Source organism: Dissoconium aciculare, assembly GCF_010015565.1.
Source record: "Dissoconium aciculare CBS 342.82 unplaced genomic scaffold K489scaffold_11, whole genome shotgun sequence".
In the NCBI taxonomy this organism is placed as follows: domain Eukaryota; kingdom Fungi; phylum Ascomycota; class Dothideomycetes; order Mycosphaerellales; family Dissoconiaceae; genus Dissoconium; species Dissoconium aciculare.
Genome location: NW_022984961.1, coordinates 628477 through 650259, shown reverse-complemented (window position 1 = coordinate 650259; position 21783 = coordinate 628477). Strand labels below are relative to the sequence as shown.

The 21783-nt window shown below is 50.9% G+C and overlaps 9 protein-coding genes across 9 annotated transcripts; 2 read left to right on the top strand and 7 right to left on the bottom strand.

Moving 5' to 3' along the window:
• Positions 1–266: 266 nt before the first annotated feature.
• On the bottom strand, positions 267–2360 carry K489DRAFT_412250 (uncharacterized protein; the record flags this gene model as incomplete). The annotated part of the gene is made up of 2 exons (XM_033607910.1): positions 267–2118; positions 2176–2360. 2 exons carry the CDS (start codon positions 2358–2360, stop codon positions 267–269), a joined length of 2037 nt encoding a protein of 678 aa, XP_033457317.1.
• Positions 2361–2526: 166 nt separating this feature from the next.
• On the bottom strand, positions 2527–3407 carry K489DRAFT_52079 (uncharacterized protein). The gene has a single exon (XM_033608692.1). It carries the CDS (start codon positions 3258–3260, stop codon positions 2802–2804), a length of 459 nt encoding a protein of 152 aa, XP_033457316.1. The 5' UTR covers positions 3261–3407; the 3' UTR covers positions 2527–2801.
• A 1624-nt stretch (positions 3408–5031) lies between these two features.
• On the bottom strand, positions 5032–6181 carry K489DRAFT_343349 (NADH-quinone oxidoreductase). The gene is made up of 3 exons (XM_033602306.1): positions 6128–6181; positions 5848–6067; positions 5032–5793 (listed from the first exon to the last, which is right to left on the bottom strand). The coding sequence occupies exons 1-3, from the start codon at positions 6168–6170 to the stop codon at positions 5343–5345; spliced, it is 714 nt and encodes a 237-aa protein (XP_033457315.1). The 5' UTR covers positions 6171–6181; the 3' UTR covers positions 5032–5342.
• Positions 6182–6562: 381 nt separating this feature from the next.
• K489DRAFT_383070 (uncharacterized protein) lies at positions 6563–7751 on the top strand. The gene is made up of 3 exons (XM_033605510.1): positions 6563–6773; positions 6835–7248; positions 7305–7751. The coding sequence occupies exons 1-3, from the start codon at positions 6738–6740 to the stop codon at positions 7692–7694; spliced, it is 840 nt and encodes a 279-aa protein (XP_033457314.1). The 5' UTR covers positions 6563–6737; the 3' UTR covers positions 7695–7751.
• Positions 7752–8197: 446 nt separating this feature from the next.
• Positions 8198–9846, bottom strand: K489DRAFT_372789 (uncharacterized protein; the record flags this gene model as incomplete). The annotated part of the gene is made up of 2 exons (XM_033603366.1): positions 8198–9791; positions 9842–9846. The coding sequence occupies 2 exons, from the start codon at positions 9844–9846 to the stop codon at positions 8198–8200; spliced, it is 1599 nt and encodes a 532-aa protein (XP_033457313.1).
• A 514-nt stretch (positions 9847–10360) lies between these two features.
• On the top strand, positions 10361–11250 carry K489DRAFT_383068 (uncharacterized protein). The gene is made up of 2 exons (XM_033605509.1): positions 10361–10450; positions 10507–11250. Exon 2 carries the CDS (start codon positions 10803–10805, stop codon positions 11016–11018), a length of 216 nt encoding a protein of 71 aa, XP_033457312.1. The 5' UTR covers positions 10361–10450; positions 10507–10802; the 3' UTR covers positions 11019–11250.
• A 1722-nt stretch (positions 11251–12972) lies between these two features.
• K489DRAFT_372788 (uncharacterized protein) lies at positions 12973–13593 on the bottom strand (the record flags this gene model as incomplete). The annotated part of the gene is made up of 1 exon (XM_033603365.1): positions 12973–13593. The coding sequence occupies one exon, from the start codon at positions 13591–13593 to the stop codon at positions 12973–12975; it is 621 nt and encodes a 206-aa protein (XP_033457311.1).
• Positions 13594–17187: 3594 nt separating this feature from the next.
• On the bottom strand, positions 17188–18099 carry K489DRAFT_383063 (uncharacterized protein). Its single transcript, XM_033605508.1, has one exon. The coding sequence runs from the start codon at positions 18090–18092 to the stop codon at positions 17415–17417; it is 678 nt and encodes a 225-aa protein (XP_033457310.1). The 5' UTR covers positions 18093–18099; the 3' UTR covers positions 17188–17414.
• An 823-nt stretch (positions 18100–18922) lies between these two features.
• K489DRAFT_412246 (uncharacterized protein) lies at positions 18923–21559 on the bottom strand (the record flags this gene model as incomplete). The annotated part of the gene is made up of 2 exons (XM_033607909.1): positions 18923–19207; positions 19277–21559. The coding sequence occupies 2 exons, from the start codon at positions 21557–21559 to the stop codon at positions 18923–18925; spliced, it is 2568 nt and encodes an 855-aa protein (XP_033457309.1).
• Between the last annotated feature and the right edge of the window lie 224 nt (positions 21560–21783).

Here is a 21783-nt window from a genome sequence, read left to right as displayed (position 1 = left end):
GGTAAAATAGTTAAGAAAAAAATGCCTTGCAGGCAGGATAAAAGATGCGATCATTGGTCCCGAGTTTTCAGTCCCGTCCAAAAGGGGCTCCCAAGAAAAGTCTATATTGGTGATGGAAAATAATGATGTGAAACGGAATAATCGCCACCTGCGCCAGACTTGAATATTTTCCCAATCAGAAAAACAAGGGTTCGTGTAGTGATGAAGAGACAACGTGAAATGTCCATGACGTTTCCGATAGCGAAAGGAGAAGCGAAATCCGCCCTCTATGCTTTCTCGACCAGGTTCATGCGTGGTTTTAATTGTGATGCAAAGTCATCCCGAGTTGTGACCATATCCTTGGGGATGCGGCTCACACGGTAAGCGCCTTGGCGAATGGCATCAGACTGCATCGCCGAGATACCTGAGCGATAGCTTCGAATTGAACCTGCGTCGCTCGGGCTAAGGCTGGCATTCGGGTCGCGGATGCGGCTCGGTAGCGCAAAGTCCAAGGCAGTGAAGGTCGAACTCTTGCGAAGTTCATGCGGTGAGGGCATAACTGTGAGAGTGTCAAAAGACGATGCGAGCGGGGTGAACGCTCTGACGGCAGGTGAGTAGGGTCGCGGTGTTCCGGCTGGAGAATCTGGTCGAGAACCGTGTTGCAGATTGCGGAAAGTGCTTGGAGGGGCAAAGTCGATCGGATTGAAAACTACAGAATCCTCCTTGAGAAGGTAGGGAGTGGGCAAGCTCGTAAGAGTCATTGGAGGCGGCATTTTCTTGGCCGGAGGTCCCTTTCGTCCTCGAGGTCCGGCAGACGATGTTGAAAATTTCCGTGGGCGGTTGTCGGAATGTCCGCTACCACGAGGAGGGCCTCGAGGTGGTGGCGTGAACGCTCTCCGACCCGGTCCTTGCGCGAAAGGTTTGCTTCCTGGGATATAAGTGTCGTAGGCGTCTAGGAAGGCGGGGTCATATTCTTCTTCGAAATGCCCGTTGGTCGGGTTCGGTTTGCTCTCGTCAAAGTACTCGCGGTAGAACGAACGAATTCTATTCGCGCGCACTTCTGGATTGTCATCTGGAATGTCCGGAGGAAGCGGTCGTAGCCCGACGACAGAAAGCCTGTTGTTTCCGCCCTGCCAGACCGATAACCGCGTATTGTCGACTACAACTGAAGCCCGCTGGGTTGACATGGGTTTGGGTGCATGTATCTGTGGCGTTGGGCTCATGTTGTGTTCGTCTTCGTATTCATCATCTTCTGTCGCAAACACCATACCCGGTGGAAGATCAAGTGATAGATGAGGTATAGGCGCAACGGGGATATCTGGCACTGTTTCCGCTCCGTCTCCATATATGCTCGATTGTCTTTTCGCTGAATACGTGCTCGAGCGGCGATTGTTGGGGGAGCCGGCAGAATCTTTCCTTGGTGGTATGGCATATGAGGAAGTGCGCGGAGGAGCAACGTCGAGCACAGCGGGCTCGGGTGTCGCCGGAAGATTGCGTTCATCGTATGAATGTAGGTGGTCATTACCGGAGATTGCTAGACTCTGCTTGCGTGGAGGAGGAGGAGCCATGTCCGTAGCATGCGGCGTAGGAGAATGAGCACCGTTTGATGCAAATTCTTCATAAGGTGAGGTAGGACTTGCCCGTGCGGCATACGATTGTGACATTGGTCGCGCATTTGCCATGAGACCTGAGTTTTCGTGTGATTGATTTCCCATTGAGAGGGAATAAAGCGAACCTTGCTCTGCACGTTCATTGATCCGTGGTGCTTTTCCTGATCGTATTGAGTCGCTGTCACTGTGCAGCATCGCGACGGGTCGATAAGGATCATGCTCATCGGTAATTGATCGGGAAATACTGCGAAAGGATTCCCGTGAGCCACGCAAGCCGCTGGGAAGCAAATATGGGCTGCTGAGATTCATGTCCATGGACAGTCCAAGTGCCTTCCGTGGAGGTCCGTTACTGCCGAGGCCGTTGTTGCTCATCTCTGGGTTGCGCTTATTGCCTCGAGACGCGCTCGGCACACCATCAAGTCCGAAATCGAGGGACTTGTGAGGGTCATTGGCATCTTCAATGCGAAGCTTTTTCTTGTTGCGTCTGTGCAGAATGAAAAGAACAATTAATGCTGCGGACAGAGGAATGCTGTTGGCTTGGTTAGTGACAGGTTTACGCAATTCCGGATGTTCCTGAACCACCTACACTGTCCCCAGTACGATGGGAATGGTCGCACTGTCATTTGTATAGCAATTCCCTGTAGAGGGATCGCATTTTCCATCGCGTTTGGAAATCATGTGAGAGATGCTCTGGAGACCAGCCGCAGCAGCATCATCCACCATACGCTCGAAATTCTGGGCCTGCGCGCGCAGATCGGCGGGAATGCGCATAATCGTCCTGTTCTGACACCGACCTAGTAATCACCCGAGGTTGTTTCCCAGAACACGATGCTCTTGAAGGTTGATGAGAAAGGTTTCCAAGGGGTATCTGGCGAGTGGATGAGGTGAGGGATTTGTATAGATATTGTGGTGATTTTCCGGCCGGTGGGTACGGATGTCCGCTTCCTTTCGCTCTCGGTGATAAGGATATTATAATTGTGAGATTCGATTCGTGATATGGTGTCGTGAACGGAGACTTGGAGAAGCACGATCCTGTCGCTTGGCCTCAGGAAGCGGGAAAGCGTATGAAGCAATTGCGCAACAGGGTGCAGCAAGAAGAATATCGAGAAGAGAATTCGGTCAAGAGCAATTGCAAAGAGCGTCGTGGATTGCCAGTCTATTTGGTGTCGTTAAAGGAGCGTAAGCGGCACTGTCTGTTGCAACAACATCGCTTCACGGGCAATGCAAGGCGAGACGTGTGCAGGATTGCGAGTCGATTGTGAGTAATGAATGAATGTGGTTTGTCAATTCAAGAGAAGACAAGCTCGGCAGAAGGCTCAGGAAGAGAATGTGTAGAATCGACAAGAGAATGACGGGTCGATGCGACGGGCAACGAAACGGTTTGGCAGATGGGGGCACCAGGCCTGGCTCAATTCTCAACGACTGATTAATGAGCGTGAGAGGTAGTGCTGTGGGTGGCACCAAGAGAAGGACGAGGCTGAGAGAGAAAGTAATACAAGAATACCTGAGGAGGATCGAGGCGTGCGTGGGTGTGTGTGTAAGAGAGAGAACCCTCCGCTTTACCAGGGAGAGAGGGTGAGGAGACGGGAAAGAGTTGGCAAAGGGCTGAAACTCTGCGCGTCTGCCGCCGTTTCGACGGGTTTGACAGATAAGATACAGTACTGTGCACATAGATTACAAGTGCAACACATGTGTGTGGTGAAAGAGGTACTGTGCTGTATAGTAAGGAGGAAAGGAGTTCCGTTTGCTTCATCAGCCATGTTGCTACTTGCCCTCCCCTCGGGCGTGGCGCGTACCGGGCTCAACTCTATTCAGGCCACGATCTCATGGGGCCGAGCAACACATATTTCGTCGACCGAATTTCTCGTGCTGACGCGCCGTCAATATTCGGTCTGTTTGGCACGTATCCACGTTGGACATTGGAGCAAAGGCCGTTCCGCAAACGTCACCCCAATTTCGATTTTGTTGTTTTGTTCGGTCCGCATTGCAGTACAACGCGGTGTTCCTGCAGTGTAAGCATGGCTTTTCATACCCGACGATTTCACCGGGCGGGTTTTTTCTGGAAAGGAACGGCGCTGGAATATCCATATAGCAACACCATCGTCTACCTCTCACAGCAAGTAATGCTCATATATTGATCTGCTTGATCAATATGACCTCCTCTTGTGGCTGACACCTCGCTATGCATTGTGTGTAGACTGTCACATTTTTGTCCTTTTCTCCTCACGCGTCCGCATCGGCTTAAGCGCCAACTACCACGACTCCTTTTGCGACGCGCCCTGTGACCAATCAAACACCTGTCGACGACAGCGCCACCGCAGTGGTCCACGTTCGATCTCGACGCCCTCACCGTTGATCGACAGTGCACCGTGCCTTTTGCTCTCCACTTCAGGGCCGCTTCCCGCGCAGCGACCATACAACGTTGGGTCATCAATTCGGCGCAACGACAACATTCCACGCACCAGAAGATGACCTTGGGACGAACAACCATCATCTATCCGTTTCAAATCTGCATGGGTCGCGCCGCTGCTTTAGCGTCAGGTACTCCCGTCTGGCCCGCCAATCGCTGTTGACCTGCATGAGGATTGGTCGAGAGGGTGCGCAGCTCACAGTGTTGGGTTTTTTTTTGCTCGGCCATGCTTTTTCGTAGGCTGATCTGAAATGATCCTGTCGCGCATGTTGAAGAGTCAGTGAGGATGATGTTCAATGTGAACTATATACGTAATCCTCATCAATGATCAGTCAATCTATTTACATCATATCCGGCGCTTTCACCGGATAATAAAAAGACATATAGACAGTGGGGCCGTGGAGGAAAAGTTCTTTGGTAAATGCAATTTCCGACATTCTACGCCTGACGTGTTTCACCGCACTCGATGATGTTGAGTGTGATGAAAGATACCCCTCTCGATTCCGATCTCTGCTCACACTCACGTGATTTCGTGATGTCCACATCTCCATTAAATAAGATCGCGATCAGTGATGATTTGGAAGGCGCCTGATATATTTCGATTGACTAGTGATAATCATGATGACATCCGTCCCGGTCTCTGGTCGCTCGTGGTACAAGCTCTACATCTGTGTCGATTCCGGGTAACAAGCGAACAATCTTGATTCATCCATCTGTATGCCATACATGCGGGATATATGGCCGAGGACAGCAGGACGGAACTCGAAAAATCATGCTGTACTTCTTCGTACTGTAACGACCAAGCTATATACGTCTATGTCTCCCACAAATTTAATGGTGCATCACAAAGCCTTGGACGACTTCTAGTACCCAACGGAGAGCCGGACTGAGTAGTTAAGCACAACGACCATTCGTCTTGTAAAAGTGCTGCGCACCTAATCGAAGATGTGCAGTCCACTATCGACTCGTGTCGAGCAATCACTCGTGTAGTGGCCAAATTTTGTCAATGCATGCACTGCGAGGTTGCAATTGCTACTGGCTCCTGTGGTCATTGGGAGCTTCACGTTTTTGGCAACCGGGGCACATCCACCATAATTTCCGACCTGGCCCATTTGAGACGATAATCTTGCAAGTTCTGCAACTACTTCTTTGCTCCATGACGATGCACTATGTACAACAAAAGAGAAATTGTGGACTGTTCAAAGTCTAGCCCAAACGCCAACGCATCAATAAAGCTCCTGGTCTCGCAGAGCGTGTGCAGATTCCTCGTCCTTGACGACTCTATAGCGAATATCACTGTTACACTCCTCCCTGTCGCACATCTCCAATTTCCATTCGACCGTCTACTTGCGGTACCACATACGGGAAATCTTGGTATGCCGCATCTTCTTCTGCAGCTGGAAGATGCCAAACATCAGCGCCTCGGCGGTTGGTGGGCAGCCAGGTACGTAGATGTCGACAGGCACGATTCGGTCACAGCCGCGCACGACTGAGTAACTGTAATGGTAGTAACCTCCACCATTAGCACAGCTTCCCATGCTGATGACCCATCGCGGATCGGGCATCTGGTCGTAAACTTGTCGCAAAGCTGGTGCCATCTTGTTGGTTAATGTACCCGCCACAATCATAACATCCGACTGTCGTGGTGAGGCACGGAAAATGATTCCCATGCGATCCTGGTCATATCGTGGCGTTGACAAGTGCATCATTTCCACAGCACAGCACGCGAGACCGAATGTCATGGGCCAGAGCGATCCTTGTCGTGCCCAGTTGGCCACCGCGTCCAATGTGGTGCTGCCCAACATGTATGAGTATGATATCCTCCTCACCAGCGTCATTTACACTTACAGCGCATATTCCACCACACTGTTATTTCCCTCCTGACTCGGCAATGGTACATCTGTTCCCATAGTCTTCTTCATGGGCGGAGGAGCGCCCGGGTTGCCCTTGACATTGGCTGGTCCCAATGCTCGGGTCGGTGTCGCTTCAGCCGGCTTTTTCGACGATGAAGAGATGAATGCCGCAGGTCCTGCGACGCGGAATGTGTTGAGCGAGGTGGCAGGCTTGACTGTGTATTTGTGTCAGTCCCATTATGTCTGCTCCGCGTGTTGTCTCTCGCTAGACATACCGCGCAGCGCCAATGCCGTCGCTTGCCGTGTCGTCGAGAACATTTTTGTGAGTGGAGAGTGCAGTGCAGATCGTTTGGCGTGAGATCGGGACAGAGACTCTCCCAAATGTCCGCTCTGGTGGCAAGGTGAAGCTGTCACGACAGGATTTCTATGATGCGAGTAATGTCGCCTTTGCGCAGATCTCATTGGCTCCCACGCCGGGCGCAACCGATCATGCCTGAGGTTCGGCTTTGTGCTCCTTGTCGCGGGAAACCCTAGATGGTAACCCAAACCCTATCCTCGGACGATCTTGTTCACTGCTTGTCATTCCTCCACGCCTTGCCCAGCGGATCTTGGGACGTGGTCATCGCTCGTCTACTTGTTATTGGTATGGAAATGGTCTCGTTGAAAGCTCTGAACAGGACTGATTCCACGGGGTCGTTGCTGGTCAGGCTTGATTACCCACCTGGAAACCAAATATTTACAACCTAGTTTGGTCATCGTGACATCAACAATACATATTTCCTTGATCGATATTTGAACAAAGCCCTGAATGGCCATACATGGAACGCCTTTCTACTACCCATTCTAACCGAATTCAACATTGAAACGAAAGCTTCACAATTGAGAATGTCGGGGCTAGGATCACACGCGCGCCGACTGGGAGTGAGTCGTTTGTTCTTATGCAATATGGTGCTTCGTGTCCATTGACATTCTCCCGGGATAGAAGAACCAGCTTGGACCTTACGCATTTGAGACGCGCATGCCCGGCAAACTCTGGACATTAATATCCGATGAGAATGGCTCGACGACCGATCTGAATGGGGTGATACCAATATTATCTTTCTTACTCGAGCGGGATGAAAGTATCGCAGTAGCTCACCTGTGTACAAAACACGCTACACAGGTCTTTAAGACGCGCTCCGAAGGTGCTCACTTTTGTGGCTACCGCAACATCCAGATGCTGCTTCTGTCTCTCAGACACATCTGTCCTGAGAAACTCATATCACTTTCCGATCATGACAACATCCCACAGATTCAAGAAGCCATTGAGAAGGCATGGGATGATGGTTACAATTCACATGGACGGGTACAGACAGGGGGCATCATATCCACGCGAAAACACATCGGAACGTCGGAGGTACGATCATCAATCTATGCACCCTCTGTACGACCGGCTGCTGATTTGGATTCAAGGTGGAAGCGCTGATGTTAAGCCTGAACATCGCGTGCACCGGGCACTTATTCAGTGGGAAATATGCATGGAAGGAGTTGCTCGACTTTGCCGAACAGTACTTCCATGCAAGCGGACTAGATCTCCCACCACTCTTCCTGCAAAGACCTGCACATTCTTTGACTGTTATTGGGATAGAGTTATTGAAGTCTGGCGACCGCCGTCTCCTAGTGTTCGATCCTCAATGGAGGTCACCATCGATCATGTCTGATGCAGCGCGTGCTCGGGAGTGCGTTGGTCTACATCGATTACTGTTGTTGTGGCGTTACCGGAAGTCGATACGGTATCTAAAGCGGTTCAAAAGTTTCGAAGTACTTTCTATCGATGAACGTCTGCAAGGAAGACTGCCATGAACGCATTTGCAATGAAAACACGAACACTCAGCCTACTGAGAAACTCCACGCCGGTAGAAGTTCCAAATTATTCTTACAAAAGAATTATCTCAACCGAACCACTTCGTAGAACAACAGTAGAAACAATTCCTGATAGCCCTGTCTATCCTCTACAACTTGGCACCAAGATTCATGTAGAATGTCACATGATCACGTGACCTAAAAAATCCCAAGGGTGAGCCGTTGCGTGGGCCCTCGATCAAGCTTTGCGTTAATGTCAATATTGGCTCGACTGGACGTCTTTCCGCGGAACATGATTTTTGCAATGCCTTGACGAAGGGACTCGACTTCGTGCAGTGATGGGAAAGGTCTGTATTCTATGCTCGTCTTGGCTTCCCGCCTGTAGCGGTACTGGACTCCCACACTACGTTAAAGTGCGAGCACGACATGAGAGTGGTTTTTTTAACGAGCTTAACCTTGCTCGGATGTTTTTGATGAGTGCAACAACTCAGCCCGCAAAGACTTTACTGACGACGACGATCACGCCGACTTTCAGAAGCGTCCTTGTCTTTATGCCGCTTGGCGGCGGATCCCTCATCAGGCGAACGAGCTCGTCGCTTGCTCCCTGTTTGAGGTTCTTCGACAGCTTGGCTGTCGCATAACGCCTTGATCCGCGTGGACCAGGCATCCGCCTCGAATGCGGTCTTCGATTTAGAGGCCAAGTCCATCATGCGATCAAGTCGCTGTTGGAATTCGGTCTTCGGCAAGCGAGAAGCGCAGCCACCTCTGTGGAGTTTGCCACAACTCGGACACAGCGGCATATTGCATTGATGCAACAGATGGCCAAACTGATTGCATCTGGAGCATCGGGGCGCGGTCTGTTCACCTCTGCCATGAGCTCCCTTGCCCTTCCACCCGGTCTTTTGCTTGTCGCCTTTTGGCGCAGCATTGGCCTTGGTTTGGGGCACAGCAGGAGCTTCGCCCGTTTCCTGGTCCGCGGCTCCAGCGGCTGCATCGGACTCGGTAGCCGTGACGGCTCCTGAATCCTTTGTAGTCGGCTGGGCAACAGCCGGGGTGGTTGCAGGGCGGGGCTGATCGGCCTGTTGCCGCTGCGCCTTGCGCGTGGTATTGTCCGTAGACACCGTTCGCCGCTGAGCCTTTTCGGCGTCGCGTTCAGCCTCTGCGGCGTCACGTTCAGCCTTTGCGGCAGCCTTCTTGGCGTCTCGCTCAGCCTTTTCGGCATCACGTGCGGCCTTCTTATCGGCAGACTCCTTCTGCTTTCGCTGCTTGGTTTCGACTGCCTTTGCACGTCGAGCAGGATCACAAGGTCCGGAATGATGGCCAGCCAGACCAACGGACTTGCAATCTTCGCAGTCGGGATTGCCAGCAGCCTTCCACTCTTTCCACGATGTCATCTGGACACGGGTTGAGCTCTGGGCTTGATGATCGCCAAGCGGAGCGGCCACGACAGTGGCAGATTGTGCAGAATTCGGCTGCACGGCGCTTGCGGCAACTTCTTGAGACTGCGCCTCAGAGGAAGTCTTCGCAGCGACTCGTAGAGCCTCAGTTACTGCAGGAGCGTCCGTCATCTCGGCGTCCTCGATGTCCGTTCGGGACTTTTGTCCTTCGGGGATCTTCGAGGGAGCACGTGTGACGTCGGCAGGCGCTTTGGCCGTGCCGATTGGCTTGATTTCTGACAGCCAGCTGACTATGCTGGCTTTGTCGGAGTTGGCCGCGTCGTCTTCGCGGTCGGAGTTGACTGGCGCATCTGACGCCGTGTATTCCGCCACATCTTCCTGGTCGGAGTCGGCTGGCGCATTTGACGCCATCTCGTCCGCCCAGTTCAAAGTGGGGTCGATCTGCCTGTCGACCAACGCAGGCTCGGCTGGCTTGCGAGCCATCGCCGATGCACTCTGTGCAGACGGGCCCACCAGCGACGCAGGAGGTCCAGCCGACCATGCTGATTCGCGACTTTTGTCACGAGTGTCAGCTCCGTCTTTGGCCTTGAGGTCCTCAAAGTTGGTTGCCAGGCCAGGGGCAACTGCCTTGGTGCCGGGATCATTCCAGGTCCCGCGTTTGATCTCCCATCGCGGCGCCTTTGGGGTTCGATTGTTTGGCCTGTATCATCATTAGATCTGTTTGAGCAGTTCGGGATCGCGATAGCAAACCCCATGTTGTCACCGAGGAGCTGGTGATCAAGAAGAATTTTAAATCGTGCACTATGTGCACGTCAAAAGGCTTGATGATCGTGACGAGAGTCAAAGCATCAGACTCTAAGAATTTCCAACATCACATTGACAGCATCACCAACCTCGCATGCTCCCGCTCCTGAAACACGCTAGCAACCGGGGCATCTTTGATGCATTTTCACTTGTACATTTCATAGGAACGCTCATTGACCCCACCTAACCCTCCAGCTATCGAGCTATGCGAATTTGTTTTCTCCATCCATGTGCTCGAGGCCGAGTAGAAGAATATCATTCAGATGCCAGTGTTTCAGAACCTTGGAATGGCAGGGCTTGGCTCCACTGAGCAATTGGATACAATTTAGGAGAGTCGATAGATCAAACCGAGCGTGCGTGCAGCAGACGACACGATCAGGTTTTGCGAACAGTGATGAAGCTATCTTTAAGGATACATCCTGAAGGTATTGCGATTGATTGCTCCAACATTCTCAGTAACGGACGAATACACTACCAAACTCGTCAATCCTGCTCTACAGCTCTACAGCTCTACAAGGCGACAACACGAGCGGCATATTCTAGAACGCCTTCCTGGTCTGTCTCAAAGCCGTATCTCGAGACCATCGGCCTGCCACTGACGGTCGAAACAGTCTCCAAACAGCCCCTGAGCGCAGCAGTCGATATTCATGAACACCAACACCTCCCAGGCAACGAGAGTACGCTTAAGAACATACACCCATTACAGATGAATCATGATTGCTGGTTGCCGGTCTTCAATCATCGCTGATGTGTATGTCCGGGCAAGTTGTGCCTGGCGCTGAGGAAGAAATTGAAAGCTGTACAAGGGGAGCGTCATGCAGCAAGGAGAGGGACTACCGGAGAACGATACCATTCTGTAGAATCGGGCTTCGAGATCCTTTTCAAGCATTCTGCAATCTCAGCTGCCATGCGCATGCCTCCATACAGATTCATGAAGACCGTCGGTTGTGGTGACGCGTCAATACAAGCACATCATCTGAGTTTACTGCTCGCCGTTGTATCGCACCCGCTGAGTCCAACTTTGTCGCTGGACACCGAGGACCGCGTAGATCGTGATCTTTGGCCTCAATCAGCGCATCTGGCGCTCATGAAAAACGCAGCTGGTAAAGCCATAATTATGTGAACGCCTTGAATATCGACCAAAGCTCGACCATGGTTGATGTGCCTGACAGTGTTGGCGAAGGAAGGGGATCATAATAGGAATGGATTGTGAGCAAAGCTAGAGCGATGCAAGTTCTCGTGAAGTAGAACGTTTTGGGAGTGCCGGTATGTGCTTCGGCTCTGCACCAGGGGTGCCGATATCAGGCAATGTCAACATTCGATCTGCTCCTGATGTCCGTAGACCATTTATGAAACACTTTAGCATTGCAATAGGCTACGCAAGTCGGCTCGTAGGTCATAGCACGGGGAAAAGATAGGCGGAGCAGGTTGGCGGTCTTATGTAACAGCGTCAGGAGTCTAAATGACGATTTGCTTTTATTGATCAACATCATATAGTGCTGCCGCAATTGGGGGCTTGCGACTCGCGCGAGCAGGTGGTTGTGGCAGTGATTTGGTGAACATAATCATGAGCTGAGCGCCAGATTGCAGATCGTTGGTGCCCTCTTGGTATTGCTTGTTTCGAGGCCGCAAGTTATGTGCTTGGGCTTGGGCTCAGAAGAGCGAGTAGTATCCTTTCGTTCGATGACCATCTCTTCAAGTTTCCAACTCTTAAAGCCCATGTGCAAGTGACCATTTGTGTTTCGACTAAGGTCCGCATATCGACAAGGCTAAGAGTATTGGTAAGGTATGCGCCACATGTGATTAAGGCCAACAGCTCTTACGCGATCTTGTGACGTAGGAGTCATTGTTGGTGAGCGGATCCCATCGCGAGAGTCGGATGAGCGAGAATTCAGTCGGCAGTGCCACGGGATATCTGAGGACGGGCGAATTATGCTTGGCGAAACTGCTGACACATGGGTTGCTCAGCAGCTGAACATACCTTCATAGTCGTTTGATCGGTCTGATGATGGGTGCTTCGAGCAAGATCTACATGCCCTAAATTGCGACACTGACTGCGCTGGCGAGGTATGCTGTTTCAAGGTTATCATTATCCTTAGATTGCTGAGAAATCTAGTGGCTCAATCAGACACACTGACGCTAATATTCGTGGCAGGAAGAAGTCCCATGATACTGCCAATGGTGAAGATTGACCTCAGTGGAAGACAAGGAGCTGCGATCGGCTTTATGGCCAAGAGTTTGTTCAGAATCTGAGCGCAGTCTTGAGCATGAATTTCTTGAACTAGTCTGTTCTCAGTTGGCAGGTGAATTGTGGACACAACGCTGTTACAACTTAGATGGTGATGATAGGCGATTGTGTAAGTCCGTGGAGAACAGCTGCTTGATGAAGATCAGGTCGCAAGAGGATATGGGCAAACTCATGTAACACCCGAAGTGACCTGCCCAACTATTCATCGCTGCGAAGTGTGCATGCATGCATACCTAGTAATGTAGTGTCCCTCGGTACCTAATAATGCACCTATGGATAAGATAATTTTCAGGTTCAAAAGCAGCTGGAGGCTTCCCCGATTCTCTGGTGATTACTTGACCAGCAGATAGAGTGCCTGAAAAATGACGTTTCTTCTCGGTCGTTACCTAAATATACCTACCTACCTAGGTAAGTAGATTTTAAAACATTTGTTGACAATTTCCACACGATAAAGCTCCAGGGCTGCTTCTGAGACCATGAAGCCCTATGACCGTGACGTCTTAGGGTAAGAGTCTGCTTGGCGAACAAAAAGCTCGTGATATCGAGCGAAGACGTTTTGTACAGAAAGCGAAAAAGATTTGCATATTGATGCCGGTGGGATCTACTGGTCTGTGAGTGGTTGCTGTGTGTTAATTGAACCTTTGAGTGAGACGTACTCGAACCCACGCCTGTTAAGACTAGCGTCTGGGTGGAATGAAAATTCGGTCCTTAAGCTCGAAGGTTGTTAGTCTGATTCGAAACTGAGTTACTGCAAGGCCTATATTTACCTAGCGCCTATGAAATGCGTTAGTTTGAACATTGAATATGAAAGGCAATCTGGCATTTTACCTTAGACCACTCGGCCACAGCACCTGTCATTCTGGCAGCGAAATCTTTCCGAAGACTTTATGAAGGTTTGTAGAGCTTGCATCAACACAAGCTTGGATAGCATTCCTTCCAAGATGAATTTCGTCCAGGGATCCTGCGTGCGTGTCAGGAGTAATGATTGCTCACAGGTGGCCATTGCCGTCATCGATGCTTCTTCACCACATGCGTGAACCTGTGCATGGTCGAGAGGCCGCACCCACCACGCGATCGTATTGCTGAAAGTAGTAGCGTGACCGCGTGACGCCGGCGGGCTGTGCGCTTTGTAGATTCTTGACGCAATTGTTGCCGTAGAAGGTCGGAAATTTGTGCCGCAGCCTTCGTTCGGCGTAGTGCACTGGCAGCTTGGAGCTTGCGGGGCTTCTGTATGACCGTGCTGTAAAATTGTGAATTGCAGACCAAAAGCATGTATGTCACTGCAGGCCGCAGTGGTATCTGCGCGCTCAGCACCATATCCAGAACAGGCCCATATGGCGATGAGGGCGCGAAAGTGCGATGCATCTTGAAGCAGCCCAGCCAGAAAATCGAGCTCAGGAGTCTTGTCGCTGCACAGATCCTTTGAACTCTCTATCGTAAGCAGCTCCATCGCGCAAAGACTCCATGTTCGAAGATTTTCAGCCTCGCTCAGATCAGACTTGCAAGAGTCGCATGGAGGTGCGAGCGGGTGATGCCACTATATCCCGTGATCCAGCTATTCAAATGATATTGAGCAGCATGCACCCAATGCCGTGAGCCCAATATTTTCCGTAACGCAAGACATTCTCTCAGACTTGAGATGTGACCGCTCCACGTGATCAAAATCCATGCCTCGAACCCTGGACCGTTTGTTTAGTTGGCTATCGGTTCGTGTATTCGAGCCTCAGCAGCGCAAAGATTCATGGCCCGCAAGACGTACCCTGCGCAAGATCAGATCATGCTTTTTCTAGGCGCATCTTCTGAAGCCGAGAAGGGCGCAAGCCACGGTGAAAGTCCATTTCCAAGCTTTCATTGTACCAACGAACTTGGGCGTGGTTGGAACGAGCAAAAATTCCCGGCCCGAGGAGGTGACGCTTCACGTGTCGCCCGGTGGAGGGAATAGACCACAAGCGCCGTACAGTCGAACGTCACGCGCGCCTCAACGATAGCTCTTGTGCCTGGTGGCATGTAGAATCCTGCTCGTGCAATGTCGGCAAGATTATGTGTGGGTCGCTGGTGTCGGCTCTCAAGCGAGGACCGTCGGCTCGGTGGTCTTTCGAGCCGTAGACTGGTATGCGTCCCTGCGCGACGTGCTGAGATGGTCTGGGACACACGATGGCCAGGCAGCAGCCAATATGATTAGAGCTGCCGTACATCAGGCTATGCCTGGATGCACCTTCAGCGAAAAGCTGAGGAGACGGCAAGAGGCCAGACACAGGGACGACGCCGCACCGAAAGGTGATGTCGAGTACTGATTGATTACTCATCAAAAAACACAGCTTGCAGATCAGATTAGTCACCTGGACATCGCCCGATGCAGACTCCAGTATTGCCATACCCGTGGATTGGAGTTCTATGATCGAGGCGCGAGACAAGATCCTGTCCGTTATTATCTGGAAGTTGCGAGGAACCTTTGTTTTTGCGAGCTACAAACTTTGGCACTACGTATTGTATTCATGATATGTGCTTGACATGAATTGGCTAATCTGCCAGATGTGTTCATGTTAGTTGTCAATTTCAGGTCCGTGGCACTGTCGTATGCATGTCTTCACGGACTTGAGGTTGTCTTTGAAGAACGATCTACGGATTTCGCAAGTCTGGTGGGCGCGTCAAATTCGCCTGTGAGAGCTGTCTCGATCTGATACCACATAGGTGGGTGCATGCGCAGTGATGTCAACAAGTGGTCAATGACGGGCAGTGCTTAGTCCAATTGTTAAGCGATCTATCACCTTTGTTCATACCATATGCAACCTTCTTCACATAGTTTGCGCGTACGGAATTTGAACTCATGAGCAGAGATCGCTCGCTGGATCTACGATATCTTGACTCTACCTGTAGATGCGTCACCAAGATCACGAGCTGATGCCATCAGCGCTCCGACACTGCACTGGAGGTCATCACATCTTCGCAAGTACATCATCACATTCGAAATTGACGCACTGTAGACACCGCTGGGGCTGCATTGCAACATTCTGCGACACTGTTGATGGTCAGCGGAAATACCTTCGGATCGCCTCACAAAATGTTCGATGGGTTGTCCGCCGTGATTTCGTAGTCACGTGCCTGAATGTCCAATGGCACGTAGGTCGGCTTAGGGGTTAAGCAGAAATTTCCAAGATAGTTTAAGCTTGGCTTATTTTGAGTATAGCGCGAGCGGACCGTAGAGAGTGCATGCCAATTCTGGGTTAGTGCTTCCCAATGTCCAATTTTGCGGAGAAGCTAGACGTCAGCCGGCAAAGCCCAGAGTTTGGGAGTGTCGGGCTCCCACCATGAAATTTATCCAGTTATCCCAATACTTTCGCAGGTTTGTAATGATTGTAAGCACGGCAGAGTAGTATGCCACGCTCGTGGAATGCCCTCAATATGTTTTTATTACTCGACTGTACATGTGTACATGCGCCTGGCCGTGTTGTCTGTACGTAGGGTGTAGGACCAAAAAGATACAAAAACTCGATGTCGTAGTAATGCTGTAGTAATGTTGAATTGTTTGATCAAACCAAGGCATAGGTACATATCAGGCATATGCAGATAGTGAGAGGACCAACGTGTGCATCTCTAACGACAGTAACAAGAACTTGAGGTCGAAAGGAGAGTTGTCAATCGAGAAAACTTCTCAGCTTCATGAACAGACAACAAACAAGCCCCTCATCGAACAACGGGAAGGTGGCCGAGCGGTTAAGGCGCCAGCTTAAGGAGAACGGGTGTTCAGAGCTTCGGCAATGAACTATCCACCATCTAAGCGCTGGTTCGAAAGAGCGCGGGTTCGGTAAGTTATCCAGACTAGCAAAGCAGCATTGGATCATCGTCTAACATCAACAGATTCCCGTCCTTCTCATCATCAAGCTTCCATTCTCTGGAGTATATCTTTTTCATTCTGGAATCTTTCTTTTTCGTCAGGGAGGTTCAACCTGTCGAAATGGGACAGGGAGAGTTCGGACGAGTCCATAGTGACGACGTAATCTTTTTACACACCCGCGACCTCTGCAATGGCAAGAACTTCCTCAAACAAACGACGTGCTTTGACAAAGATCATTATATGTCTTGCAAAATACCGTTAGCTTACAATGGTTTGACGCTCATCTCTAGTACTCGAAATCAACAGCATTGGACGGGCTCACGATTGAACAAGACTGTGCCTGCTGTGAGACAATCCATTTCACATGTTCGTGCACGCAAGTACCGCCCATGAATTCAACGTACTGTAGCTTACCGGTGTTCAACTTGTAGCTATTTATATAATTATTAGACAGACAGTGATCACACCAGATACTACCTCGCTGTGTTGGTGAAGCATCAACGACTGCCTAGTAATGCTGTGAGTTTATCCAACGTCGTCGACAACCGTGGACATAATTCCATCTTAGATGTGCGGGTAGGGATTGGGCTGGGTAGTAGGGTCTGGGTTGCTGTCACATTCCTTTCTCTACGAGTCATGCGATTGAACACGTCACTAGAGCTTCACGAATTCTATCCACCTGCACCAAACTCACTCGACCTATGCTGGATAAGAATTTGCAATGACCATGGGATAATATTGTCTATATAGTTGCATTTCAAAAACTTCTTGGAATTATCAATCATTGCTTCATACATAGGTACAAAGCATATAGATAATTATTGACACAATGAGACCCACTTCATAGCGGCCAACCTGACTCCATCACACGATAGGTCAACCACCGCCTAGACTCATTTGAAAAGGTTTCATACAAACATTCTTCATATACGCTATTTCGCGCCTCAGACAGTCCTACCGTTCTTGAATACTTCTTAGTTTCTGCCATTCGGCCTACTTATCTCCGACACCAAACGTAAAGGTGAGTATTCATCGCCGGAGTAGACTGCACATTCCCATGTGCAGTCCCGTAATCGCAATCCGGCAACGCGTGGCAACATTTGGTTGCCGCGTACGTTTGCCGGATGCTGTCACGTGGGATCGCTTTGTCCATGATACGCCTGCAACATATGGTCGAGGAGTATGCATAACGAAGACGAATGAAGGATGCTTTCAATATCATAGTCAAGACAAGGAGCAGCAACCATTTTTTATGGCGCATGCAACCACGTCAAGCGACAGTATCGTTCCCTACACAGGGAAAATGGACGGTCTGACCCGTTGTAGGCAATGAGGAACCATCCTCAAAGACGAGTATTGTTGAGACGATGAGCATGGGCCGTTATACAGCGCAAGCAATCACGCCAGCAACCACCACATCGTGCCAGGGAGGAGGATCAAAGCTCCGAATCGTCAACATCATCGGTAGATCTCTCCGGAATGCCCGAACGCAGATCGAACTCTGAAGTTGCACTATCAGCTTCAGCTGGTCTTGATGTTGAACGTACAGGAAGTCCGCTCGACGCAGGCAAATAAGCTGGCTCTTCCTCGTCATCGACATCGTGGACAGGCAAAGCAGCCGACTCTTCCTCGACATCGACATCGTAAGTGTCATCCGGGATATCTAGGTCCTGTTCGGCACTGGGCTCGTCAGGTCCTGCATCCGCTTCGTCATCGAAGTAGTATCGTGCCCAGTCTTCGTGAGTGAGACCATCGCCTTCGAGTTCGTCGTCGCTCATGCTGTAGTCCTCTGGATGATCGCGCCGATCCTGGAGGTGCTCTTCACACGTCTGAATATCAGCTTCAAAATCAAATTCGCTCGGAGCTCGGCCGAGCGCGGCGTTGAAGGCGAGGCTATCTCGAGTCGCTGCCAAGTACTCCTGTGCATCGTCAACGTTTGGGACAAGGAATGCCATCATCAAGTTACACTTTGCCCTCGTGAGCGGCGGTAACATTGGTCTTCTCAGAAGATCGCGCAATTGTCGCCGCGCGGCGGCATGATCAGTCTCAAAGTTTTTCAACGCTTCAGCATACAGACTGAGGTACAGTCTTTCGATGTTACTTAGCGGGGCCATTTCGCCGTGATTAACTTCTGACTGTCTGTGCCGACTGCGTATCACGTCGATCACGGAATCACAATTGAGTTAGATTGTGATGTGTTTATCACGTGACAAGCGGCGCAACTCGCACGGCCCGGAGGCCGATACTGGGGCAAGGTAACTAGGTTCCGAGGTTACCTAGCACTGCCTAGGTATCACTTCAATCATCACCTAGGCAGTACCGGGACAGCCCTGGAGAACCCGCGGGCGTGGACCATCGGCCTGCATCATCAGTCCACTGGTTGAGTCATCTCAGTGCCCAGTCCGATTCGACCACCTGGGCAACGCCTGTATTCCCACTTCGAAGCGAACAAATATTATCTTGGTTGGATCAAGGCAGGCGCCATTTCATATATGGTGCTCAAAATCGAGCATCAATTGTTATCGAGTATACAGGTTCTTTATATTACATCATCTCAACAGCCACATACATCCATGGGTCTTGCACAAAAGATCACCATGTGCTGCGCTTCACAGGCTTCTGTCTTTCGGTGTAGTACAGAAGTAGCGCCTTCGACAAATACTTGTCACGTTCGACAATCTCCGACATCGAACATCGAACTATCGCATCGTGCCTCCCCATAATACCGTAAATGTAAGGAATTTGACTCCTCCTGGCTTCGCCACGCCACGATATGGCAATGGGTACTGGACCACGGCACCGTGCTTGCGCTTGAGGTGGGAGTCATTCGCCGTGGTACGACAAGAGCGCCCCAAACTTTACGCTTGGGTGCTATTGCCGCTTGCTGAAGGCTTCGGGCTTGGGAACAGGTGTAGAAACAAGCGAATGTCAGACTTTACGCCGTTCATTCATCGTCTCCATCATCTCTGTCGGCGCCAACATCTTCGTCCAGCGTGTCACCAATGTCGTCTTCGAGTTCATTGACATGTACTTCCCGTACATCGTCCATGTCATCGTCGGCGAGCTTGGTGACGAACCGCTTCGCGACTTGCAATGCCTTCGGGAGTGAGCGCTCAAAGACCAGTGAAGGCAATGCGTCTTTTGGACGTACAAACCATTCGGTCTGATCTCTGCAGCGCGTTTGCAACTCGTTGCGCATCTGATCGTAGTCGGATTCCGCGTAATCCATCTTCATATAATTAGCGATCCGGCTTTCGAACAAGACGTTGCAACGTTCAGCCACCCTCTGCTGTCTTACATCGGTGATAGTATCGGCATTCGGCCACGCCGTACGCATAGCCCGCCCGTGATGTTCATGCCCGATGGCGAACTCTGACGGGTGGTGAGAATAAAGCGTCAGGGGTATCCCAAGATAGGCGCACCTCCCAGCATTAATCCTCCACTGCCAAATGAGTTCAAAGCAGAGAGAGGTTGGAGTCTCCTCGGTGATGAAGTCTTTGTTGCACCAAAACCACATCAAGTTGTAGTGATACATCATACAACCCTCGAGGTATTCCCAAGACCAGTCGTCCGGCTTGTGATCTCGTCTCCATGGGAACGGCGCACCGTCGCTGCCACGCGGCATTTCGACATTTGGCCACTTTTCTGAAGCGGGCGCAAAGTCCAAAATGGCGTCGGTAAGCTCACGCATACGCTTCTTGTCCCATTTCGCCTGCTTGAGGCTGGCAAAATGTATGTTATAGTACACAACCTCGTCGGGTTTGCGATACACACCATTCCGCCATTCCTCGCGCGCAGAGTCAAATTCTTCTGGACTCATCTTGATATCCAATCTGGCTGTTCGGTACCACGGAAATTTTTGACGAATCGCGAATAGATGATCCATACGGACGTTGAGCTGGTGATGCTCGGCTACCGGCTTGCTCAAAAAGTCGGATGCGACCTGCAACACGCCCTTTAGGTAAGTGTGCGAGGCCTGATTTGCCCAAGCCGCAGTCGGAACCACATTTCCGCTGTGGTGGTACGACGTCTTGCCGTCCTCCACGTGGAAAATTGTGGCCGCATCTGGACTGGCAAGGAATGGTGACGTGCGGGTGGCCGTTGCTAAAGGCAGAACGTCAAAGCGTCGCACATCAATGAACTGGTCTTCCCAGCCGTCGATGTTACGCCACTTGTCGTCTTGCTCTTTGGCAATGCCGCGTCGTTTGGTCAGATTCGATTCTTCGGCTCGAAGAACAATCAGCAATCTGCCGTGATATCCAGCCGTGGCCGTGGAGCTATGGGGCTGCCCGGTCGCACTAAATCCGGCAATTTCTACCGGGAGAACCTTTGACACACACGCAAGACAGACTCGCAGGACCAGAGGATGCATTTGCATGTCACGGCAGAACGGGAGCGTAAAGCAGCCCTGACAGACATGCAAGTGACAACAGCGCTCCTCGTCGGTATGATCACAGTGGGTGATGAACGACCGATCGTGAGTCACATTGACGCTGTCTGCCTTCAGACAAGCCATCTCCCAAGCCTGCAAAAGGTTGCAGTTGCCATCAAGCAATGCCGTCACGAGCTCTTCAAGAACGACAGATGTTCGACCCCTTGAATAGCCAATTATCTGAATAGCCGGAAGAAGTTTGTGTCTCTTTCCCTGGTCTCCAGAGATCGTTCCTACATCCTTCTCCGTCGGGATCGACTGCTCGATATCAATGCGGCCACGTTCTTTCTTCTTCGTGACAGCGTAGACGCTACGATGATCGTAAATACCCTTCAGGGATTTACCCAGCGTGCGATTGCCACCACGGCAGTAAACGGCAGCTATGCTGTTTGCCTGCGCCTGCAGATAATCTCTGTCTCCAACGGCGCCGTACATCGCGTACTGTACGTAGTGGCATAGCTCGATGGCCTTTTCATGCGTGAGCTTGTCCTTCGGCGACAGCGTATTGATGTTCGGCCCACGAGTGCCATATTCTACGTCTGGTAGATTTGACAATGGAATTGTTGGAATATTGACATCAAGGTCAATATCTCCCAAGGGAACCCATACTTTGATTGCCTCATTCTTGGTGAACAGGAACAACTCAGAATCGAGGGCCAAGACTTTTGCAAAGTATCGATCGCCTCGTTCCACGTCCCACGCAATCGAGAAGCCGAAGTTCTGTTTGAAAACTGTCATATCGCGATCGACATAGAATGAGATGGGTCGTGTGTTCTCAAAGTAGCGCTGCACCGCGATAGACACCAGCAATTGAGCCAGAACCACGCCGGGTCGCACCGCAGTCTCTGGGCACTTACTCAATAACTCACAGACGATCACGGCGACTTGATCGGCAGCATCCTGTGCAATGTCTTCCTCTGGCGGAAGCAACGCACTGGGTATATACAACCATCGATCAACCGCTTTGATTTTACGACCTTTACAGGTCAGAGCACCAACCCAAAAACCATTATGGATTCTAGCTTTGGTACTTGCGTCAAACACACCTTTATTCGAGGTAAGTGCCTCGCGCGACGTGAGCCGCATCTTACCTACTGTCCAGATCTCACCACTCCGAGCAGGCGTAGACGCCAATAATGCGTCAGCCATTTCGGGTATGAGGTTGGGCACTTTGCAGGTTACAACGCGTTTAAGCCGGAGGTGATCACGAACGGCATTCCACCTAGCAACATTTCTCAGGCTCTCTGAGCCAGCGAACTCGGCCGGAAGGAGAGACCTGTTCGAGTCATCTCGCGACTCTGTTGTCGTCGACTGCAGCCGAATGGTCTTCTGCGGCCTTTTGCTTTCCTTTACGGATGCAAATGGTCCGAGAG